Genomic DNA, 18,654 nt, shown 5'->3' with positions numbered 1-18,654 from the left:
AGGGTGGCAGACAGCTTTATAGACGGGCTCCAGGGGCTTCCAGAATGTTGTGTACGCTTCTCAAGGTGCATTTTTCTGAAGAAAATCCCTCACTTCCCACTAGCCTTTAAGGGATGTATGACCCCAGAAGATTCTCAGCCTTGGAGTTGTTGAGTTCTTAGAACTGCTGCATCACTACCTACATATCTTGCTTCTGTAACAAATGTGTACACAACTGACACTCAGCTGGGAGCTGAAAAGCCAATTAGGCCTGTTTGGAGTGATGAAAACTTTGAAAATAGACTGGTGATGGTTGTACAATGTGAATAATTAATGCCACTGAATTGCACACAAAAGTGGCTAAAGTGGGTAACTTTTGTGTTATATATATTTTGTCACAACTTTTTAAAATGTAATATACCAGCAACCATTGAATTGAAAACAAAAAAACAAAAAAACAAAAAAAACCCCCGGGACTTCCCTTGTGGTCCAGTGGTTAAGACTCCACCCTTCCAAGGCAGGGGGCGCAGGTTTGATCCCTGGTCAGGGAACCAGGATTCCACATGCCGCGAGCACAAAACAAAACCCAAGTGCACTAGCATTTACACAACCGGACACGAAATAACCTAATTTGGGTTTTTGGTTTTGTTTTGTTTTTGAAAAATAACTGGTCTATAAATGAAATAGAACTTGGAGGAATTTGAGAATTGCCCAAAAGGGGACAGGATCCTCCTTCCACTCAAGTCCAAAAAGGGTCTTTAGGTTGACAGGCCCCTGTTTTTATAGATGGAAAATGGGCTCAGAGAGGGTGCAAGAGGGCTCCTAGGTGCCACTGTAGCTGGGCCCTGAGACTTCGCCGGTGGTTGGCGGTCACTGCTCCAGCATCTGCCGTCGCTAAGGCCGCGACAGAAGCCAGCATGTAGAACAGATTTCCATTCCCACTGGACATGTTGGAGCTTCTGTCCGTGTCTGCGGGCAGGAAACCCTGGGCAGGTACGTAGTCCAGGGATGGATGGAAACCAACACAGGCTTGTTTGTCCCAGTGGGTGAGGAGGAGCCGGGCAGGCGCTCAAGGGTGGAGAAAAGACAACAGGCTTTGGAGGCTTTGGAGTCTGGGTTCAAATCCAGCTTAGCCTCTGAGCCTCAGTCAACTCACCTGTATAGGAAAAAGTAAGGTCTCCCTCCAAGAGTTGCCGTGGGACTTAAACGTAGCACTGCCCCACGTGGGATGAGGGAGGCAGCAATGATTCTCAGGTTTGGGAGTCAGGTGGCTTTAGTCCTGGTGCCACCACCTGCGGGGATGAGGATTACTCCTGATGCTCAGGGCCCACGGGATCTCCCATAAGCTCCCGTCCCTGCGCCACCCTTCCCCACAGGGTGGCAGCAGCAGGTGTCCAGCCCTTGCATTTCTCTTTTGGTTCCATCTGGGCCTCCTGGCGGCACTTCCACTGTCGCCTGGCTGGGTCTGGGAAGCCTGTGGACCCTGGACTGGGGCTGAAAGAAAAACCTTGTCCCAGCAGAGAGGGGCCCAGAGCTGGGGAGCCCAGGCTCTGAGATGCCAGACAGATGGGGGTTGGGGTGACTCCTGTGGGCTTCCTGGTCTCTAGCAGGTGGGGCGCCACTAAGAGTTCAGCGGCCTTGGGCAAGTTATTTAATGACCAGTAACGGGAGGCACTGGGGAACACTCGCTGCGTGCGTGCGGGGCACCCGTCTCTCTAGCGCCATCCTCACCTCTGAGGGAAGGACCCAGGCACCAGGGCTGGCTCCACACCTCTGTGAGCCTCATCTGGAAAATGGGTGTGAGGAGGCTCCAAGGCCTGGCAGAGGAATCATGATTGTCCTTCCTTCTGTCCTTCAGCTTGGTCCCTTCCTCTGATGCCAGGGACTGTCCACTCCTCTGTCCATCTGTCTTTGTCTCTGCCCGTTCGTTTGTGATGTCTGCCCTGGCGCATGTCTCTCTGTGCCCATCCACCCACGTCCCATGTTTGTGTGTGTGTGTGTGTGTGTGTGTGTGTGTATCTGTGTTTCTCATGCTCTCCCTGCACATATATCTGTGTGTGTGTGTGTTTTCAGTGTGGACGTGTATTTCTATGTGCGTGTGTGTGTGTGTTTTCAGTGTGTCTCTCCGTGTCTTCCTACTCTCTCTCTGCCCGTGCGTGTCTATGCAAGCTCCCCCATTTCGTTCCCTTCGTCCCTGTCCCGCGGTGTGTGTCTCTTCCTCTTTGTGAGACATGTGTTTGTGTGTGTGTATTTAGTGTGAATTTTGTGTGTGTTTGTGTGTCCATGTCTTTCTGTTCTCTCTGTGCCTGTTTGTGTGTCTCTCTCTGTCTCTCTGTCTCTGTCTCTGTTTGTCTCTCTCTCTGCCTCTGTCTGTTAAGAGCAGAGCCTGTCCGGCAGAGCAGCGGATGTATGAGGGATGATTCAGTGGCTGACAGGAAGCCCGCCGCCTTGCATCCTGCCTGCCAGTGTCTGTGGCATTGGCATCGGATCAGGCAGGTGTGTGGGCTCAGGATGAGGTGGCCGCAGTGAGGAGCCCCCCGCTCTCAGGTAAGCCTTTTCCAGGGGTGCCTGGAGCCTGGCCCCCAAGGCAGGGATCCTGAGGCTGTCCCCCCGACACCCCACGGGGTTGGGAGTGGCCCTGCTGGCCCAGCAGGAGCGCTTGGCTGCCCGCCGGGTGGGCTGGGAAGAAGCCGGGATGCCCGGCACCCCCTCCCTTGGCCCCAGCCCTGTCCTGGCGCCCCCAGCAAAGAAGCCCTCGCCCCAGACCCTGTGGCAGTAGAGGGGCAGCTGTTTCTGGGGCTCTGGCCCCTCTCCCACCCCGCCTTCCCCGGCCCAGCCTGCACAGCCCTGGGAAGCCCCCCCAGGGCGAGTCCCATCACTTCCAGAGTCCGGTGAGGGTCGAGGACAGCAGCTCCCCAGGCCCAGACCCGTGAGCCTTGGTTTCTTCACCTGTAGAATGGGGCTGTAACAACCCTGCCCCAGGGCTGTGGGAGGATGGGAGAGATGCTACAGACAAGCAGACCCAGGTCCTGCCCCTGGCCTGGAGGAAGAAGCTGTCCCGGCCACCCCACCCAGCCCCCAGGCTGGCCACCAGCTCTCCCAGCTCTCTGCTGGGGGGTCTGAAAAGCCGGAGGCCCTGGGGTGCTCTTTTTTTGTTTGTTTTTGACTTTTATTTATTTTTTATACAGCAGGTTCTTATTAGTCATCCATTTTATACACATCAGTGTATACACGTCAATCCCAATCTCCCAATTCATCCCACCACCACCACCCCCCCCTACTTTCCCCCCTTGGTGTCCATACGTTTGTTCTCTACATGTGTGTCTCTATTTCTGCCCTGCAAACCGGTTCATCTGTACCATTTTTCTAGGTTCCGCATATATGCGTTAATATACGATATTTGTTTTTCTCTTTCTGACTTACTTCCCTCTGTATGACAGTCTCTAGATGCATCCACGTCTCTACAAATGACCTGGGGTGTTCTTGGTGCCCTGCTCTGCCTACGGGTGGCCCTGACCTTCACCATCCCCCACCCGTGCCCGGAACAAGGGCTGCCCGGGTCCCTACCCCAGCCGCCTGAGCTTTAAGAGCCTCCATTAGAGACCTCTCGGTCAGCCTCATCTGAAGGCCAAGGTTATTTGGGAAAACGGAGCAGAGCCCAGCGGATAAGCCTTCCCAGGAGTCGGACGGGGACCTCTGGGACCACCCCTACCCCCGCAGCCTGACCTTCGGCCCTGGTGGGCCTGTTTCCCCATGTACAACATGAGGAGGGCTGGGAGGCTGGGCAGGAGGGTTGCCAAGGGCCTTTCAGGGTGAGAGGCTGGGTGCAGAGGCTTGCTCAGCCCAGCCCTGAGAGCTTTTCCGCCATCGGCTTGTTGCAAAACTTGTTCATATGAAAACTGCCCACTTCCCTTTCTGCTATTTTGGCCTGCAGGCCACAGGCTGTGGCGGCCTCCCCTCCCCTCCCCACCAGACTCAGCCCTGCCTGGCCCCTTGGGGCCCTCCTGGAGCTGCCGGGCCTGCCTCTGCCAGGGGCCCAGCTCCTCTCCCTCCCCCCTCCCCTGCCCTGCTTGTTCTCAGGCCTGGTTGGGAAAGCAAGGAGAAAGGACAGATTGATTCAGTCTGGGGGGCAGCCCCAGAGTTTTCCTCAAATGAGCCTCTCTTTTAAAAAATATTGTGTGATTCTTAAAAACGTAATATAAGAAAGGATTTACGTAAAGGAGCGTAGGCCTTGGAGTCAGCCTGCCCTGGGTGTAGATCTTGGTTCTGTGACTGGGCAGCTGTGTGACCTTGGGCAGAATACTCACCTCTCTGGGCCTCCCTCTCCTCCCTTGGAAGAAAGGAGCTGGCCTCTCCAAGGTGATGCTACCCGCGTCCGTGACAACCGAAGGGCTGGGGCAACAGCGCTGCTCTCCTTCAGATCCCAGCCCCTCCCAGGGTCCCACCACGACGCCCTGCATGGCGCAGTAGAGGGGCGTGCTCAGGCCTGCATGTCTGGGGGACCCGGCAGGGAGGGCTTCAGGTAGGGTTGACCCACACTGCTCGGTGCAGGCCGTCCAGCCAGCTCTGGCCCCGACAGGATGCGGCTGTCTCTTCCCATCCCACAGGGACCGTGATGATGGCAAGTCACAGTGGTCACAGCCAACCGTGCCCCACCAGCCGGCACTAGCACCTTACAGGCGTCCTCTCAGTGCTGGGCCTCGGATGACAAACCTCAGTGTGGAGTGTCATTCTCTCCCTCGTTTAACAGAGGGGTGACCGAAGGCCGGTGACACTGGGCTTCAACAGCTGGGGCGGAATTTGTGTTCTCCTGCTTCCCTCCCTTCCCTCGCCCAGTGCCAGGTGGGTGGAGATGGACCAGGGCTGGGGGCATCCCGAGCGTGCTGTGCTGCTCGTCCCAAACAGCAGGGCCAGGAAGCAAGAGGGCTTTCTGATGGGCGGGGCCTCTGGGAGGGAGGGCAGCAGAGGTCAGCAGCCCAGGTCCCAGGGCCGTGAATGCCAAGCTGAGAGTGTGGACTTGCTCCTGGGGTCTTAAGCAGACCCCGGCGGTGGCCAGTGCTGGACCCTTGTCCCATGGGTGCAACCCTCCCATGTGTCTGTGCCTGAACCTCCTTTGGGGCAGAAAGAGTCTCTGTCTTGACCAAAGGACAAAGATGTCAAGGGTGGGTGCTCAAGGGAACTGTCCAAACCAGCCAGCTGGAAATAAGATACTCAGCAAGTTTCTCTTCCAGAAGCCCCAACCGTGATCCAGGCTGGACGTGTTTGTCCTCCCAACGACTCTTTGAGGAAGGCCCTGGATTGATCCCAGTCTTTTTTTTAAATTTATTTATTTATTTATTTATTTTTGGCTGTGTTGGGTCTTCGTTTCTGTGCGAGGGCTTTCTCTAGTTGCGGCAAGCGGGGGCCACTCTTCATCGCGGTGCACGGGCCTCTCGCTATCGCGGCCTTTCTTGTTTTGGAGCACAGGCTCCAGACGCGCAGGCTCAGTAGTTGTGGCTCACGGGCCCAGTTGCTCTGCGGCATGTGGGATCTTCCCAGACCAGGGCTCGAACCCATGTCCCCTGCATTGGCAGGCGGATTCTCAACCACTGCGCCACCAGGGAAGCCCTGATCCCAGTCTTATAGATGAGAAAACTGAGGCCAAGAGACCCTGAGGCACAGGCAGGCTTCCCCCCTTCAAGGCCAGGTGCTCCCAACCTCACCAGCCTGAGATGGACTTGGGCCTTGGCTGGAGGCCCCGGGAGGGAGGCAGCCCCGGGGCAGAACGAGGTCGGGGGGAGGGAGGAGGGTATGCGGCCTGGGAGGGCAGTGCCCAGGCTCATAGATCCCCTCAGACAACCTCCTGGGGTGCCCAGGTCATCCTCTCTCCTCGTGTGGAGGCCGCCGGGTCATGAGGTTTGGGAATGGTCATGTTTCCGCTGACTCACTTGGCGTTTGGGGGAAGGAGAGGTGACTTCTTCATGACGGACCCCTGACCGGGGCTCGGCCCTGCACGGAGATTCCTTGTCATCTTTGCCACAGGGATTCAGGAAGCTCAGAGTGGTGAGGGGGACGGCTGGGTGCAGTGCAGGCCTCTGGGGAGCCCGGAGCAGGAGGCGGGCAGCACAAAGCTCAGGTCTCCCCAAGCCTTGACTTCCCGAGCTGGGAAGCGGGGAGAAGCCTCCTCCCAGGTGGCCGAGGCCAGAGGAACAGGTGTTCGCCAAGGGGACACTCAGTAGCGTGGGCTCCACGTGCCCACCACGGGGCACTGCCCCCTCAGGACCCCCGGCTGCCCTCAGCTCTGTCACTGGCATTTGCAAGGGGGCTGAGTCTCTTTATAGTTGTAACGATTCTCCTTGGAGGGCCCCTCAAGAGGGCTGTACTCACCAGGCCCTCCTGTGTGGGTGCCTGTGGCTTTGCTGAGGCCTGGCAGTCACAGTGGGGCCCCAAGGCTGGGACCAGCCACTGACCAAGAAGCAGCCTTTTAGCCCCACCTCCCAGCACATCCCACCACCAGCCACCAAGGTCCATCTGCCCAGGCGCCCTTCTTCCCCTCCTGGTCTCAGGCCCACCTCCTCCAAGAAGCCTTCCTGACCTCCCTCCTTCCGGCGCCCAGGGCAGGAGGAATCTGGGCAGATGGGTGTTTTAGGAATGGAAATCCCACCCCCAGCTTCCCCAGAGGCCATGGGTGGGAGCGGAGAACCACACTAGGGTCGATGGGGGCTGCCAGGGGCTCCCGGGCAGAAGGGGCCATGGCCTCTGAGGTTGGGGAATAAAGCTGGGTTGGCAGGAGGCAACAGGATGCAGTGGGCGGAGCCAGCATTAGCGTCTGGAGGCTGGAGTTCAAATCCTGTTTTTCCCCTTAGCAGCTGTGGGATCTCTGGCTTCCGTTTTTCTGTTTGTGAAATGGCTCGAGCCTCTCCCTCAAAGGGCAGTTGGGGGGACTAAGCGAAGACGTGTGTGGGAGTGTGCACATACATGTGGTGCTGTCTGGCGGGTCTCCAGAACCTTCCAGCACTTACCAAGAGTTGATGATGGCCCTGGGAGCCCAGGGTGCAGGTTGGGGGTCAGATGGGGGAACAGGGCTGGTTCTGTCCCCGCCTGGTCCCAGAGCAGGGAGGGAAGGTGATGCTGGACTCAGCTGTGGGGTTGGCAGGGGACAGTGGGGGCCAGAAACCTGGTGTTCCTGGAGGGCGTGGCCCTGCAGCCTCCACCCCGGCTCACAGTGCCCCCACGTTGCAGCCCTGCAGGAAGAGTGGCCAGGAATGGACATGAGCGTGGACACGGAGCTGCTGTGGCCGGGGGCGGCCCTGCTTCTGCTGCTGCTGGGGGCGGCGGCCGGCCTGTGTGTGCGCTGCTCCCGCCCAGGTAAAGGCTGGGGTCGCGGGTGCGAGGGAGGAGCGGGCGGTGTACCCAGCGAGCCACTCAGGCCCAGACCTGGCTGCAGTCGCAAGGGGCAGTCAGATAAGCCTCAGGAGGCAGAAGTGAACCCCGGGGGCCTGGGTTTCTCCTCTGAAGACAATGGGTCTGGCTCACTGGGGGCTTCTGTTCTGCTGGGTCAAGGGCATGTGTCTGGGGCCGATGGACTGCACTGGACAAGCGTGGGGAGGGGGGCTGGGCTGCCTGCGTCCGCCTTCTCCACGCTCCGCGTTCCTAAATAAATGGTGAGCAAACCCTGCTGGTGTCAGGTGGCCCCCAGTGATTGATGGTTTAGCCCGCACGTCCGGTCTGAGGCCTGCACAGGGCACAGGGGAGACAAGATGGTTGGGCCTCGGATCTCAGTTCCCACCAGGCCCCGGGACGCTTGCTAATCTGGTCCTGTTCTTGCAGGTGCAAAGAGGTCCGAGAAAATCTATGAGCAGAGGAGCCGGTGAGTGTCTCGGTGTCCCCAGCCCGGCGACGCTGTGTGCCCTGGGCATGGGTATCCATGTGGGCACCCCCTCGGGCACCGCCACGCCCCACCCCCACGCTTCATTCACACCTCCTCCGTGCCGGGCTCTAGTGGGTTCTAAGCAGTTAGGGGCGGGCGAAGGGATGCCCAGGGGCTGTCCAGACCCGGCCCCAGCCTGGTCGGGAAGGGCTCTGGGAGGAGGGGATGTCACGCTCCAGCTAGCCCAGGAGCGTCTCCAGAAATCCCCGTGGTGACCCCAGCCCTGGGGAGCGCACTGTGCCGGTGCTGGAGGTCGACAGAGGAATCCCACCCTCCCGGGACAGTGGGGGGGGACAGAGACCGGGCGCTGTGTCCGAGTCTCCCCTGAAAAACACTAAAGGACCTCAGGGGAGGATATGGGTGTGAAACTTGGGGGACCAGGGAAGGCCTCCTGGCGGAGGCGGGAGGGATTTTAAGAGAGAAAGAAGGCGAAAGGGGACATCCAGAGAGAGAGGGAATGGTGTGGGCATTTGCCGATGTAGGGCCGGGTGGACGCTGTCTTGGGGATGAGGTGGTCACTTGAGCATGTCTTGAGAGAGATCAGCTGAATGCGGAGGAAGAAGAGTCTTGACTGTGGAGAGAGGCCTTGGCCTTTGTCCTAAGGGCCAAAGGGAGCCACGGGAGAGCTGGAAGCAGGGAAGTGGTGGTGAGATGAAACGGGGCCACTGACCCCAGGCAGAGTGGCAGGACCTGGGCAGGAGAGAGTTCCAGGCACCTTGGGGACAGGCTGGCCGTTCTGTGAGCCCTGGGAGGGTCAGCAGTGCTGGGCGCTGCAGATCGGGGGGCGACACAAGAACAACTCGGGGCAGGAGGGCAGCAGCCCGTGGTGTCCTTACAATGCCTGGTGGAGGGCTCTGAGACCTGTGTGCACACACGTGCACAGGCCTGCACGCCCACTCGCACCCACAGGCTCCCCCAGCACTCACTCATGCGTGCACTTCTCACACGCACGGCACTTGCTTGCACGCCTGGGCAGGCACTCACATACAAACTCACACACACACACCCTCTCTCATTTCCTTTTGCAACTGAAAAACCACAGTGAGATTTGAAAATAGAATATTCCCATCCATGCCCACTCCTGGGGCCGGGGCTGGACCTTCCCAGCTTTTGGGGCCTTTTGGTCCTCTGGCTCGCCAGCCCATAACCTCCACCAGGGCTGGGCTGGGCTCCCCTAGTGCCCACCCACACCCCAGCCCCAGGGCAAGTTCCTCAGTATCTTCCCTCTCCCCTCCTCCCTTAGTCCCTGCCCACTCCAGGCCCCTGATTAATCTTAGAACTGAAGATAGTCAGAGGCACAAGTTAAACCTCCTCGCATGGGAGGTGGGAAAACTAGGCCTAAGTGGGAGGAGGTGGGAGGGGAGACTTGGGCTCTCCCCACCTCACTTGGGTTCAGTCCTATCAGCCTGTGTGTGCCAGGCCCGGCTCCTGCATCATTTCCTCTGGGAAGCCATGCCTGACTCTATTCTGTGGATTTAGGGCATCATTCCTAAATCAGATCACTCTGACCCCCAGCCCCCCAGGCTGGAAGGCTGGGGCAGGTCACCATTCTGGTCCAGGGGAGGAACCCAAAATGGTTTAATGATTAGCTAATCTGATCCACTATCTTTAGCAGTGGCTTTCATTCCCAAGGGCATTTCATGGTCCAAAATGGCAGCTAGAGCTCCAGCCCTCATCTCTGCCTTCCAGGCAGTAGTAAGAATGAAGGAGAAGGACAGAAATGGGGCATCCCAGTTAGCAGTGCCTCCTTAAAGGAGTTTTCCTGAAAGCCCAACAACCTTGGCTTTGCATTTCATTAACCAGAATTATATGGTCACACATAAATGCAAGGGAGGCTGGGAAATATAGCCTTTTTTTAAAAATTGAGGTAACACTGGTTTATAACATTATGTAGGTTTCCTGTGTACAACATTATATTTCTACTTCTGTATACCCTACATCAAGCTCACCAACAAAAATTTAGTTTCCATCTATCATCATGCAGTTGATCCCCTTTACCCATTTTGCTCTCCCCCACCCATGGTAACCACAGGTAACCACTATTCTGTTCTCTGTATCTATGTGTTTGTTTTTGTTTGATTTGTTCATTTATTTTGGGTTTTTTTTTTTAATTTTGGGTTTTTTTGTTTGTTTGTTTTTTATATTCCACATATGAATGAAATCATACAGAATTTTTCTTTCTCTGTTTGACTTATTTTACTTAGCATAATTCCCTCAAGGTCCATCCATGTTGTCACAAATGGCAAGGTTTCATCTTTTTATGGCTGAATAGTATTCCAGTGTGTATATATACCACATCCTCTTTATCCATTCATCTGTTGATGGGCACTTAGGTTGTTTCCATGTCTTGGCTATTGTAAATAGTGCTGCAATGAACATACAGGTGCATATATCTTTTCAAATTAGTTATTTTGTATTCTAGTGGGATTGCTGGCTCATATGGTAGCTCTAAGTTTTTTGAGGAATCTCTATACTGTGTTTATAGTGGCTGTACCAATTTACATTCCCCTCAACAGTGCCCAAGGGTTCCCTTTTCTCCACATCCTCGCCAACCCTTGTTATTTCTTGTCTTTTTGATAATAGTCATTCTAACAGGTGTGAGGTGTTACTTCATCATGGTTTTGATTTGCATTTATTTCCCTCATAATTAGCGATGTTGAACAGCTTTTCATGTGTCTGTTGGCCATCTGTATGTCTTCTTTGGAAAGGTGTCTATTCAGTTCCTCTGCCCATTTTTTAATCAGGTTGTTTTTTTGTTGTTGAGTTGAGTTAATTATATATTATATTATAAGGGATATTAACCCCGTATTGGATATATCATTTGCAAATACCTTCTCCCAATCGGTAGGTTGTCTTTTTGTTTTGTCGATGATTTCCTTTGTTGAGCAGAAGGTTTTTAGTTTGATGTAGCCCCATTTATTGGGAAATACAGTCCTTTGGATGGGCATGTGGCTGTCTAAATAAAAATCAGCGTTCTGGGGCTTCCCTGGTGGCGCAGTGGTGGAGAATCTGCCTGCCAATGCAGGGGACACGGGTTTGAGCCCTGGTCTGGGAAGATCCCACATGCCGCGGAGCAACTGGGCCCGTGAGCCACAATTACTGTCAGGCCTGTGCGTCTGGAGCCTGTGCTCCGCAACAAGGGAGGCCGCAATAGTGAGAGGCCCACGCACCGCGATGAAGAGTGGCCCCCGCTTGCCGCAACGAGAGAAAGCCCTCGCACAGAAACGAAGACCCAACACAGCCATAAATAAATAAATAAATAAATTTAAAAATGGTCCACATCAAAAAAATCTTAAAAAAAAAAAAACAGTAGTAATTTAAAATCAGGTTTATCTTTAAAAAAAAAAAAAAATCAGCGTTCTGTTTCAAAGGAAGAAGGTGATGGTTAGATACCTGGCTGTGTCTGCTAAGCGTTGAAGTTGCCTCATCAGTTACTGGGGAGCAAATGGCGTGTGTGAACGGCTCAAGTGGACCGTGCTCTCTCAGGAATGTTGAACACTCCTGGGATGGCAGGTGGTGGGAGCAGCCTCTTTGTTGCTCCTGGCTGAAGTCACTGCCAGGTCCCTAAGCAGCTGCCCCAGCCCTGCCCACAGACTCTCCTGGGCATCTCCGGGGGTCCTGGGGAGGCTCTGTGGGGGCATATGTCTGGCCGGCAGCTGGCTCCAGCCCAGGGCCATGTGAGAAGTGTGGGCACGTGGTGGGCAGGCAGGGAAGCACTCTAGAGAAGGGGTGCATCAGGAAGCCCTGGATCAGAGAGTCCTGGGGGGCTGGCAGCCCCTCCTCACTCTCGCCCTGGTCTGTCCCTCCCTGTCCGTCTGTCCTGTCCCTCTGTCCCTGGGGCTGTGGGAGGCCAGGCCCTGGCTCATCACAGCTCCATGTGTTTCCAGGGAAGAGAATCAGCAGAACTTCGCCATGGCCCGGACCTACACGTGTGAGTCCCCAGACAGAAGGGTCCAGGGCTGGGCTCGGGACTGGGAGTGTCCACATCAAAGTCCCTTTCGTCCCCATTGTTCTGAGGCTGTGGCCAGGCCTGATCTAGTGGGGTGATGGGGTGAGGGGGCTGTGCTGGGCAGCTGGCCTGGGGGCCCAGCCAACACCCCGTCAACCTTTGCAGTGGTCAGGGAGGCCTGGCCAGGGCCCCTGGTGGACACGGCCTCCAACACGGCATCAGCAAGGTAGGAAGGAGCCCCTATCCCAGCCCCGCGGGAGGTGATGAGGTGGGCCCCGGGGTCCCCACCTGGCTGAGCCCAGGCCGAGATCTTGCTCCTTCCTCGGACCTCAGAGCCCCAGTTCTGATTCTGAGGGCCCTACTGGGGGGCTGTGGGACTGTGGCCTCCAGACCCCCAGGAACCCCAGGGCCTTCTCCCAGCCCCTCCTCAGCCCCTGCCCCACTCCCGTGCAGGAAGGACAAGCTGCTGCAGTTCTCCCCCAGCCTCGAGGGTGAGTGCCCTGGGACACAGGGTTGGGGGCAGGGGCGAGGTGGGACCGAGACAGGTGAATACCTGGTGGGACAGGTACTGAGCAGGAGGCCTTCCCAGAGGAGAGACGCTGTGAGCTGGGCTGGGAGGCCTGACGGGGCCCAGCAGGGGGAGGGGACGGAGAGCAGGTGTGAGGGCATGAAGATTGGAAACACCTGGGCTTCTTCCAGTGGTCACAGCTGGGAGAGGGCGGGGGTGGGGGCTGGGCAACCAGCATTGAGCCAACGGGCCTGGCCTTTCTTCCAGATTCTTCATCCTCCAGGTACCAGAACTTCAGCAAAGGTAGGTGGGCTCCGCGGAGGAGGGGGCCACAGTGGGGCATACAGCCCGCGCTCAGGCCTGATTCTCGCCTCCTCCTGCAGGAAGTAGACGCAGATCAGATGCAGCCTACATGTGAGCGGGCTTCTCCGGGCCCTGGCCACCCCCTCGCCCCCCTGCCCGCAGCCTCCTTATGTGAGAAAGGCCTCCTGCCCTGGAACCCGCTGGCCCAGGGTTTCCCTCAGATGACCGTAGCTTTGAGGGGGGCCTGAGGACAGGAGCCCTGCTCTGTTTGGGGGTGGGGGAGGCCGTCGGGGGGCCCTCATCCTGCACCACCTGGTCAGAGATGAGTTCCACCGACCCTCAGAGAGGAAGGGCCCCCAGGACGTCTCCTCGTCTCACAGTTGGGCAAACTGAGGCCCAGGGCAGGAGGTAACTTGCATAAGGCCACACGGTGAGGTGGCTGGAGCCAGGGCAGCTCAGGGGTGCAGGGAAGCAGGGTGGGAGGATCGGGGGAGACCCTGGCAGGGCCCCCGCGGGCTCCAGGGGCAATGACGGCCGGAGCAGCCCTGGCCTCGCTGCCCGCTCACGAAGCTCCCGGCCCGACCATGGGCCTGCCCAGCAGTTGGTGCTGTGTCTGTTTTCTTGCCAGACACCCCTTCGCCACAGACTATTTCGATTGTGGGCGGTTCCAGAAGCCCCCCGAAGGTGAGGCAAAGGTCGATGAAGGGGAGAGGGAGGAGGTGGCCTGCGAGCGCAGCTTCGGAAGTCACACCCCCGGGGCGGGGCCAGAGGTGGAGGGAGGATGTAACAGAGGAGGCTAGGCCTAGGTTTAGATGGATGGAGGAGGTTGGGTGGGGGGACCTGGGGGAGGCTGGCACTGTGGGCAGGAGCCAAGGTGCAGAGGAGGGAAAGGATGGGCGGGAAGAAGGGGTAGGGGGCCCAGAAGAGGAGCTGAGGGCAGGGGCAGGGGGCAGGCTGGTCCCCTGGTCATCCAGGCCCCTCTCAAGGCTGGGCACACAGGGAACCTTGAAGGAAGGCCCTGGACCGGTCAGCCTTGTTGACAAACGCTGAGCCCTGCAGGCTCCGAGGATGCTGGCACCCTTTGTTAAGAGCAAAGGTGCTCCTAACACCTTTGCTCTACAGAAACTGAGAACTGAGGGTGGGCAGTGCCTGCTGAGAGGCGCACAGGGCTGGGCTTCTGCCCTGGCCGGGCTGGGGTGAGGGGGGGGAGTCCTTTTCTCCCCGCTGCGTTTCTAAATTGGGGAGAAGCCCTCACTTCTCAGAGCCTCTTCGACACAGATGGACGCAGGGTGGGCTGGTGTTTAGAGCTCAGCCTCCCCGTTGGGGGGTGGGGGGGAATGCCAGGGTACCAGGCTCTGATATGCCACAACCAGCCTAGGCCCCCGGACAAAGGATCCTCGGCCCACCCCACTGCCTGAAGGGTTAGGCGGGTTCCTGTCTCCTGGGCCCCCAGCGGCTCTCCCTGCCCCTCTTTGCCCCACAGAGATGGGCCTCCCTTCTCCGACTGTCCCTCGTGGGCCTGATTGCAGCCCCACCCCCTAATCTCCCCTCCCCAGGGCATTCAGGGGAAGACAGAGAAGGAGCCCAGGGGGGAGGCTGCTGGAGCCAGGCTAGCGCCCATTAAGAAGCTTGTCCGGGAGAATGTTCGAGGCCCTGGGGGACCCAGAGGGCTGGGGGCTTGATGAGACAGAGGCAGAGAGGAAGGGCTAGGCCTGTCGGGCAGGGCCCAGCAGCATCCTGTGCCCTCTCCTCTCTCCCTGGCAGACGATGACGACACCAATTCCTACGAGAACGTGCTCATCTGTGAGCCAAAGAAAACCGAATCAGGTGAGGCTGCCCTCCCCGGAGCAGGGCAGGGAGGCAGGCCTCCTAGGCCAGCCCCGCCTGCCCCGCTGAGCTCTGAAGGCCCCGCTGCACGGTTCACCAGTATCAGACCCTGTGTCCCAGGAGGAGTCCCCATCAGTCCTGGGCTCTCCCTCCCTCCCTCGAGGGGGCTGCCCAGCACGAGGAGGCAGGCGGCCCCTCTGGAGGGGTGGCCGTGGCACCTCTCTGGCCTAAGGACTGGCCCTGCTGGCTGCCCCTCTGCCAGCCCCTCTGCCGGTGTTCTCCCTGCAGGGGACGACGGGTCTGAGGATTACCAGAACTCGGCATACATCCGGCAGTGGCGGGAGTCCAGGAGAGTCGTGGGTATGTGGCCGGAGCCCCGGTGCTCCCAAATGGTCACCTCCAGCGGGCTCAGAGGGGCCAGGCCTGGGACAGACAGTCGAGGGGAGGGGGAGAGAGGGGAGCTTAGGGGATCTGGCCTGGGAGGGCAAGGCCGGACGGGCTCCCCTACGGCCAGTCCAGCTGATTCCACAGCAAAGCTTCCGGCACATCAGCGGCTGCAGAGGCTCGAGCTGTGCCAGGACCCCCCCGGCAGCACCATGGCCTCCTGAGGTTGGGTCCTCCTGGCCGGCTGCCCATCCAGCTGCATGGACGGCCTCGCACTCGCCCTGCTCCCAGGCAGGACACACCTCCGGCAAATCCCAGAGAGGACGGGACAGACACACCATCCAGTGTAGCCTTTCCTGCGGGCTGTGTGGTGGCGGGAACAGGGCTGGGCATGTGCGTGTGAACCCTCTGACCATCTGCCTGCGGTCGCAGAGCCCGTCCCGAGGGAAGCACCTCCCTCCCCAGTAGGAAGCCCAGACGAGGACGGCGGGGAGCCTGATTATGTGAACGGGGACGTGGCAGCCACCAAAGCCTAGAGAAGCCCTGAAGGAAGGTACGGTCCAGGGTGGGGGGCCGCACAGGCCTAAGGGGCTGCACTGCAAGGGAGAAGCAGAGAGCTGGGGCTGGAGGAGCCACAGCAGGGACCGTGGGGCAGCACCCATGGATGCTGAAGCAGGGTGGCTCCCCGGGGCGCTGGGACGCCGCCCTGGGTGCTGGGCCTCCCGGGCAGTCCCTACCCACCCCGCCCCCACTCCTGTGGCTGGTGTGGGGAGGTGACAGATCCCCGGTGGACGCCAAGTCTCAGGCCCAGGGGGTGTCAGGCAGGGCAGGCTGGTGAGTCATGGGGTGAGAGGGGGGCTCTGGGTGGGCCTCTGCAACCTTGGGCGAGAGACTTAACCTCCCTCGACCCATTTCCTCGCTTGCAACATGGAGCTACTGGGACCCGTGTCTTAGACAACACACACAAGGCACCACACGGAAAGCAGGACCAGCTGGACTCAGGGACGGGGCGGGATCGGGAGGAGATGGTGCCAAGCGCTCACACACACCATCTCTTGGCGCCCCCCAAGGCTCAGACTGGGCAAGCCACCTGCCCGAGGTCCCACTTAGAGTGAGTGGAAGCGGGAACGGTCCCCCAAGCGCTCAGATGTCGGAGCCCAGGCCCTGCCTCACGGGGCGCAGGTCGACCCGAGGGCCCCAGAAGGCTGCCCAAAGTCCCGAGCTGGGGGACATGGGCAGCCCTCTCTGTGGGCGGCCGCTCTGGGTGTTTGAGAACCAGCAGCAGGGTCAGCGGCAGCAGTTGAAGCCCAACGGGCAGAGCCCGCGGTTCATTCACTCACCCAGTACCCAGAGGGCACCTGCCAGGGGCGAGTCCTGCCCTAGGGGCTGGGGACACAGGGATGAACAGAAGACACACAATCCCTGCCCACTTAGAATTTCCGTTCTGGTGGGAGAGAGAAAACAGATAACCAGCGGGAAGAGAAGAGGAGAGAAATGCAGCACGTTAGCACGTTAGGGGTGGGAAGGGGCAGGGAGCAACGTGGGGCGGGGAGAGACGGTGCCATGATTTAAGCCGGGAGGCAGCGCAATCTTTCCGAGCTCCCCTCGTCGCCCCTCTGGGGACAGGAAGGACACCCAGGCAGAGGGACTGGCAAAGACCCCCAGCAGGAATCTGCGTCTGATGATGTGTGTGGGCAGACGGAGTGATGGGGGAGCGTCGGCAGAGGTGGAGGGCGGCGGCGCGAGACGTGCAGGGCCAGCACCTGGGTTTTTCTGAGATGGGGCAGGGGAAGGTCTGGAACAGAATGACTGGTTTCTAAATGATCGCTGGCGGTAGAGACATGAATACAGGGGACGCGGTGGAGGCGGGGAGACCAGCTCGCTCAGGCAGGAATCCAGCGAGTGTTTGCGGAGCGATGGGGCTCACTGCTGCGCGGCGTGTCGGCTGCCCAGTGCAGCGAGGACTTGAGGAGGCCTGCAGGGTTTTGCCTGAGTAATGAGAGGGCATCGCTGCCAGCAACTGAGATCAGGGAGGCTACAGGCGGAGCGGGTTTTGTGGGCAAGGCCGGTTTATTTCTGGGCCTGTTAAGTTGGAGATGCCGTGCAGGAGGATGTATGAAATGGGCAGTTAGAGGTCTGTGCCTGGATTCAGGGAGAGGCAGGAGTGGAGAGGTTGTGCAGGTTCTTCAGACGAAAGAGACTAAGAGTATGTTGTACGCTGACAAACGATACAAGAGGTTCGAGTCTGGGTCGGCTACGGCTGGCTGGAATTTACACCCGGGACCCCGCACACAGGACGGATTGAACTCCACAGGCTGGGGCCCACAGCAGCCCAACAAGACTGCAGAGGCCCAATCCCTATATTCTAGCAGGTGGAAGGGCCGCCAGGCAAGGGGGAAGGCGGAGTGGCGTTAGGGCCCGGTACCCCTGTCAGGTCCCTTCTGGGTTCGAGGGGAGAGGACGCAGCTTAATGGTACTGGTCCCAGGACACGTGCGGGGGAAGGCCGCCAGCTGCTGTGCAGAGGGTGTTCCTGCACCCAAGGCACGTCAGAATAACTCGGGCCTCGGCCAGAACCGAGCAGTCAGGATTTCAAACAAAACGCAGATGCTCCTAGAATAAGAAACATGCTTAAGTCTGCTTGACGGCGGGTTCTGTGCTCACTGGACACTGACCATCCTCCCCGACCCGTGCCGGCTGCTCCGGGGCTGAGGGGACAAAGCGTCAGGCCAGGCAAACCTTTTCCTCTTTAACAAATACTTTTCCTTTTCATTGAAGGAGCCAGGGAACCATATACTGCCTCCCCAGGGTCCCTTCTCCAGAGCTGCTCAACTTCTAGACCCCCTATGGCTACCCCTGGGAGGCGCACCAATGCATCCTGAGCACCAGCCAGCCGGCCACGGGGTACCCAGCCCGGGAAAGGACAGTTACGCGTGGAGCCGCCCTCTGACTGGCTCCCACGGGCAAGGCCGGAGCCTGGGGCCGAGGGCAGCTCCCGCTGTGGTCAGATGCCCAGGACTCAGGGCAGTCACATCCCCTTAACCACATTTAAAACATCATACTACACGGGTGTTCGTGTCCTTTTTTGCTTTGGATTTTGATCCCAAATTGCTTACTAATGTTGGTTGCTGGGATTTTTGTGCATGATGGATAAGCTTGTACAGTTAATTTATATAGGTGGAGTTGTATTTAATATTCTGCGTTTCAGAGTAGAGGTTGTGTCTATCTTGTCTCCTGTAAGCATTACATGTACTTAACTTCAGCAGAGTTAGGGAGAGCCCTGGCGCTCCTTTCTTTGGGCCTCCGTTGACTGAATCAGAGATGAGGCCACGGCCACCTTTGTGACCCTTCAGCAGGAGCGTCTGCTGTGGACAGAGCACGTCACGGCTCTGGGGAAGGGGCAGGCGGAGTGGGAGTGGCCTGGAGCCTCAGCTGATTGGGCAGAAACAGGACCGTCTCATGGGAAGGATGGGGCCCAAGGGACCTTCTGAGTCAGAGAAGCCAGAGTCAGGGAAACAAAATGCCTCCTCCAACCGAAACATCTCAATAAACCGTTCCAGTTTAAGGGCAGTGATTCTCCTGTCTGCTTTCCCTGCTTCACGTAGAACCTTCTAAGGCAATGAAAGTCAGCCTTCTTGTTTCACAGAAAGGGACCCTGAGGCCTAGAGAGAGAGAAGGCTGGGGACAAGAACTTGGTCCCTGAGTCCAACCCTCTTTACAGATGCTGCACCGATTCTATGAGACAAAGTTAATGCTGCAAGTTAGGAAATTAGAAGAAAAAAACATCTAGAACACAG

The 18,654-nt window shown here is 58.2% G+C and overlaps 1 protein-coding gene across 2 annotated transcripts; it reads left to right on the top strand.

Moving 5' to 3' along the window:
• The first annotated feature begins 1,738 nt into the window (after positions 1 to 1,738).
• On the top strand, positions 1,739 to 18,427 carry LAT2 (linker for activation of T cells family member 2). 2 transcript variants are annotated; one of them, XM_082432437.1, is made up of 13 exons: positions 1,739 to 2,526; positions 7,201 to 7,326; positions 7,789 to 7,828; positions 11,776 to 11,819; positions 12,003 to 12,063; positions 12,258 to 12,328; positions 12,613 to 12,648; positions 12,729 to 12,759; positions 13,277 to 13,332; positions 14,413 to 14,475; positions 14,764 to 14,835; positions 15,292 to 15,412; positions 17,636 to 18,427. In XM_082432437.1, the coding sequence occupies exons 2-12, from the start codon at positions 7,224 to 7,226 to the stop codon at positions 15,393 to 15,395; spliced, it is 681 nt and encodes a 226-aa protein (XP_082288563.1). In that variant the 5' UTR covers positions 1,739 to 2,526; positions 7,201 to 7,223; the 3' UTR covers positions 15,396 to 15,412; positions 17,636 to 18,427. The 2 variants fall into 2 exon arrangements, with proteins under 2 accessions (XP_082288563.1, XP_082288562.1); XM_082432436.1 differs by lacking the exon at positions 1,739 to 2,526 and adding an exon at positions 2,585 to 5,928 and having other exon boundaries at positions 12,291 to 12,328.
• The last annotated feature ends 227 nt before the right edge of the window (positions 18,428 to 18,654 follow it).

This window comes from Balaenoptera physalus (assembly GCF_965194825.1).
Source record: "Balaenoptera physalus genome assembly, chromosome: 16".
Lineage (NCBI taxonomy): Eukaryota > Metazoa > Chordata > Mammalia > Artiodactyla > Balaenopteridae > Balaenoptera > Balaenoptera physalus.
This window is presented reverse-complemented; position numbering and strand designations above follow the sequence as displayed.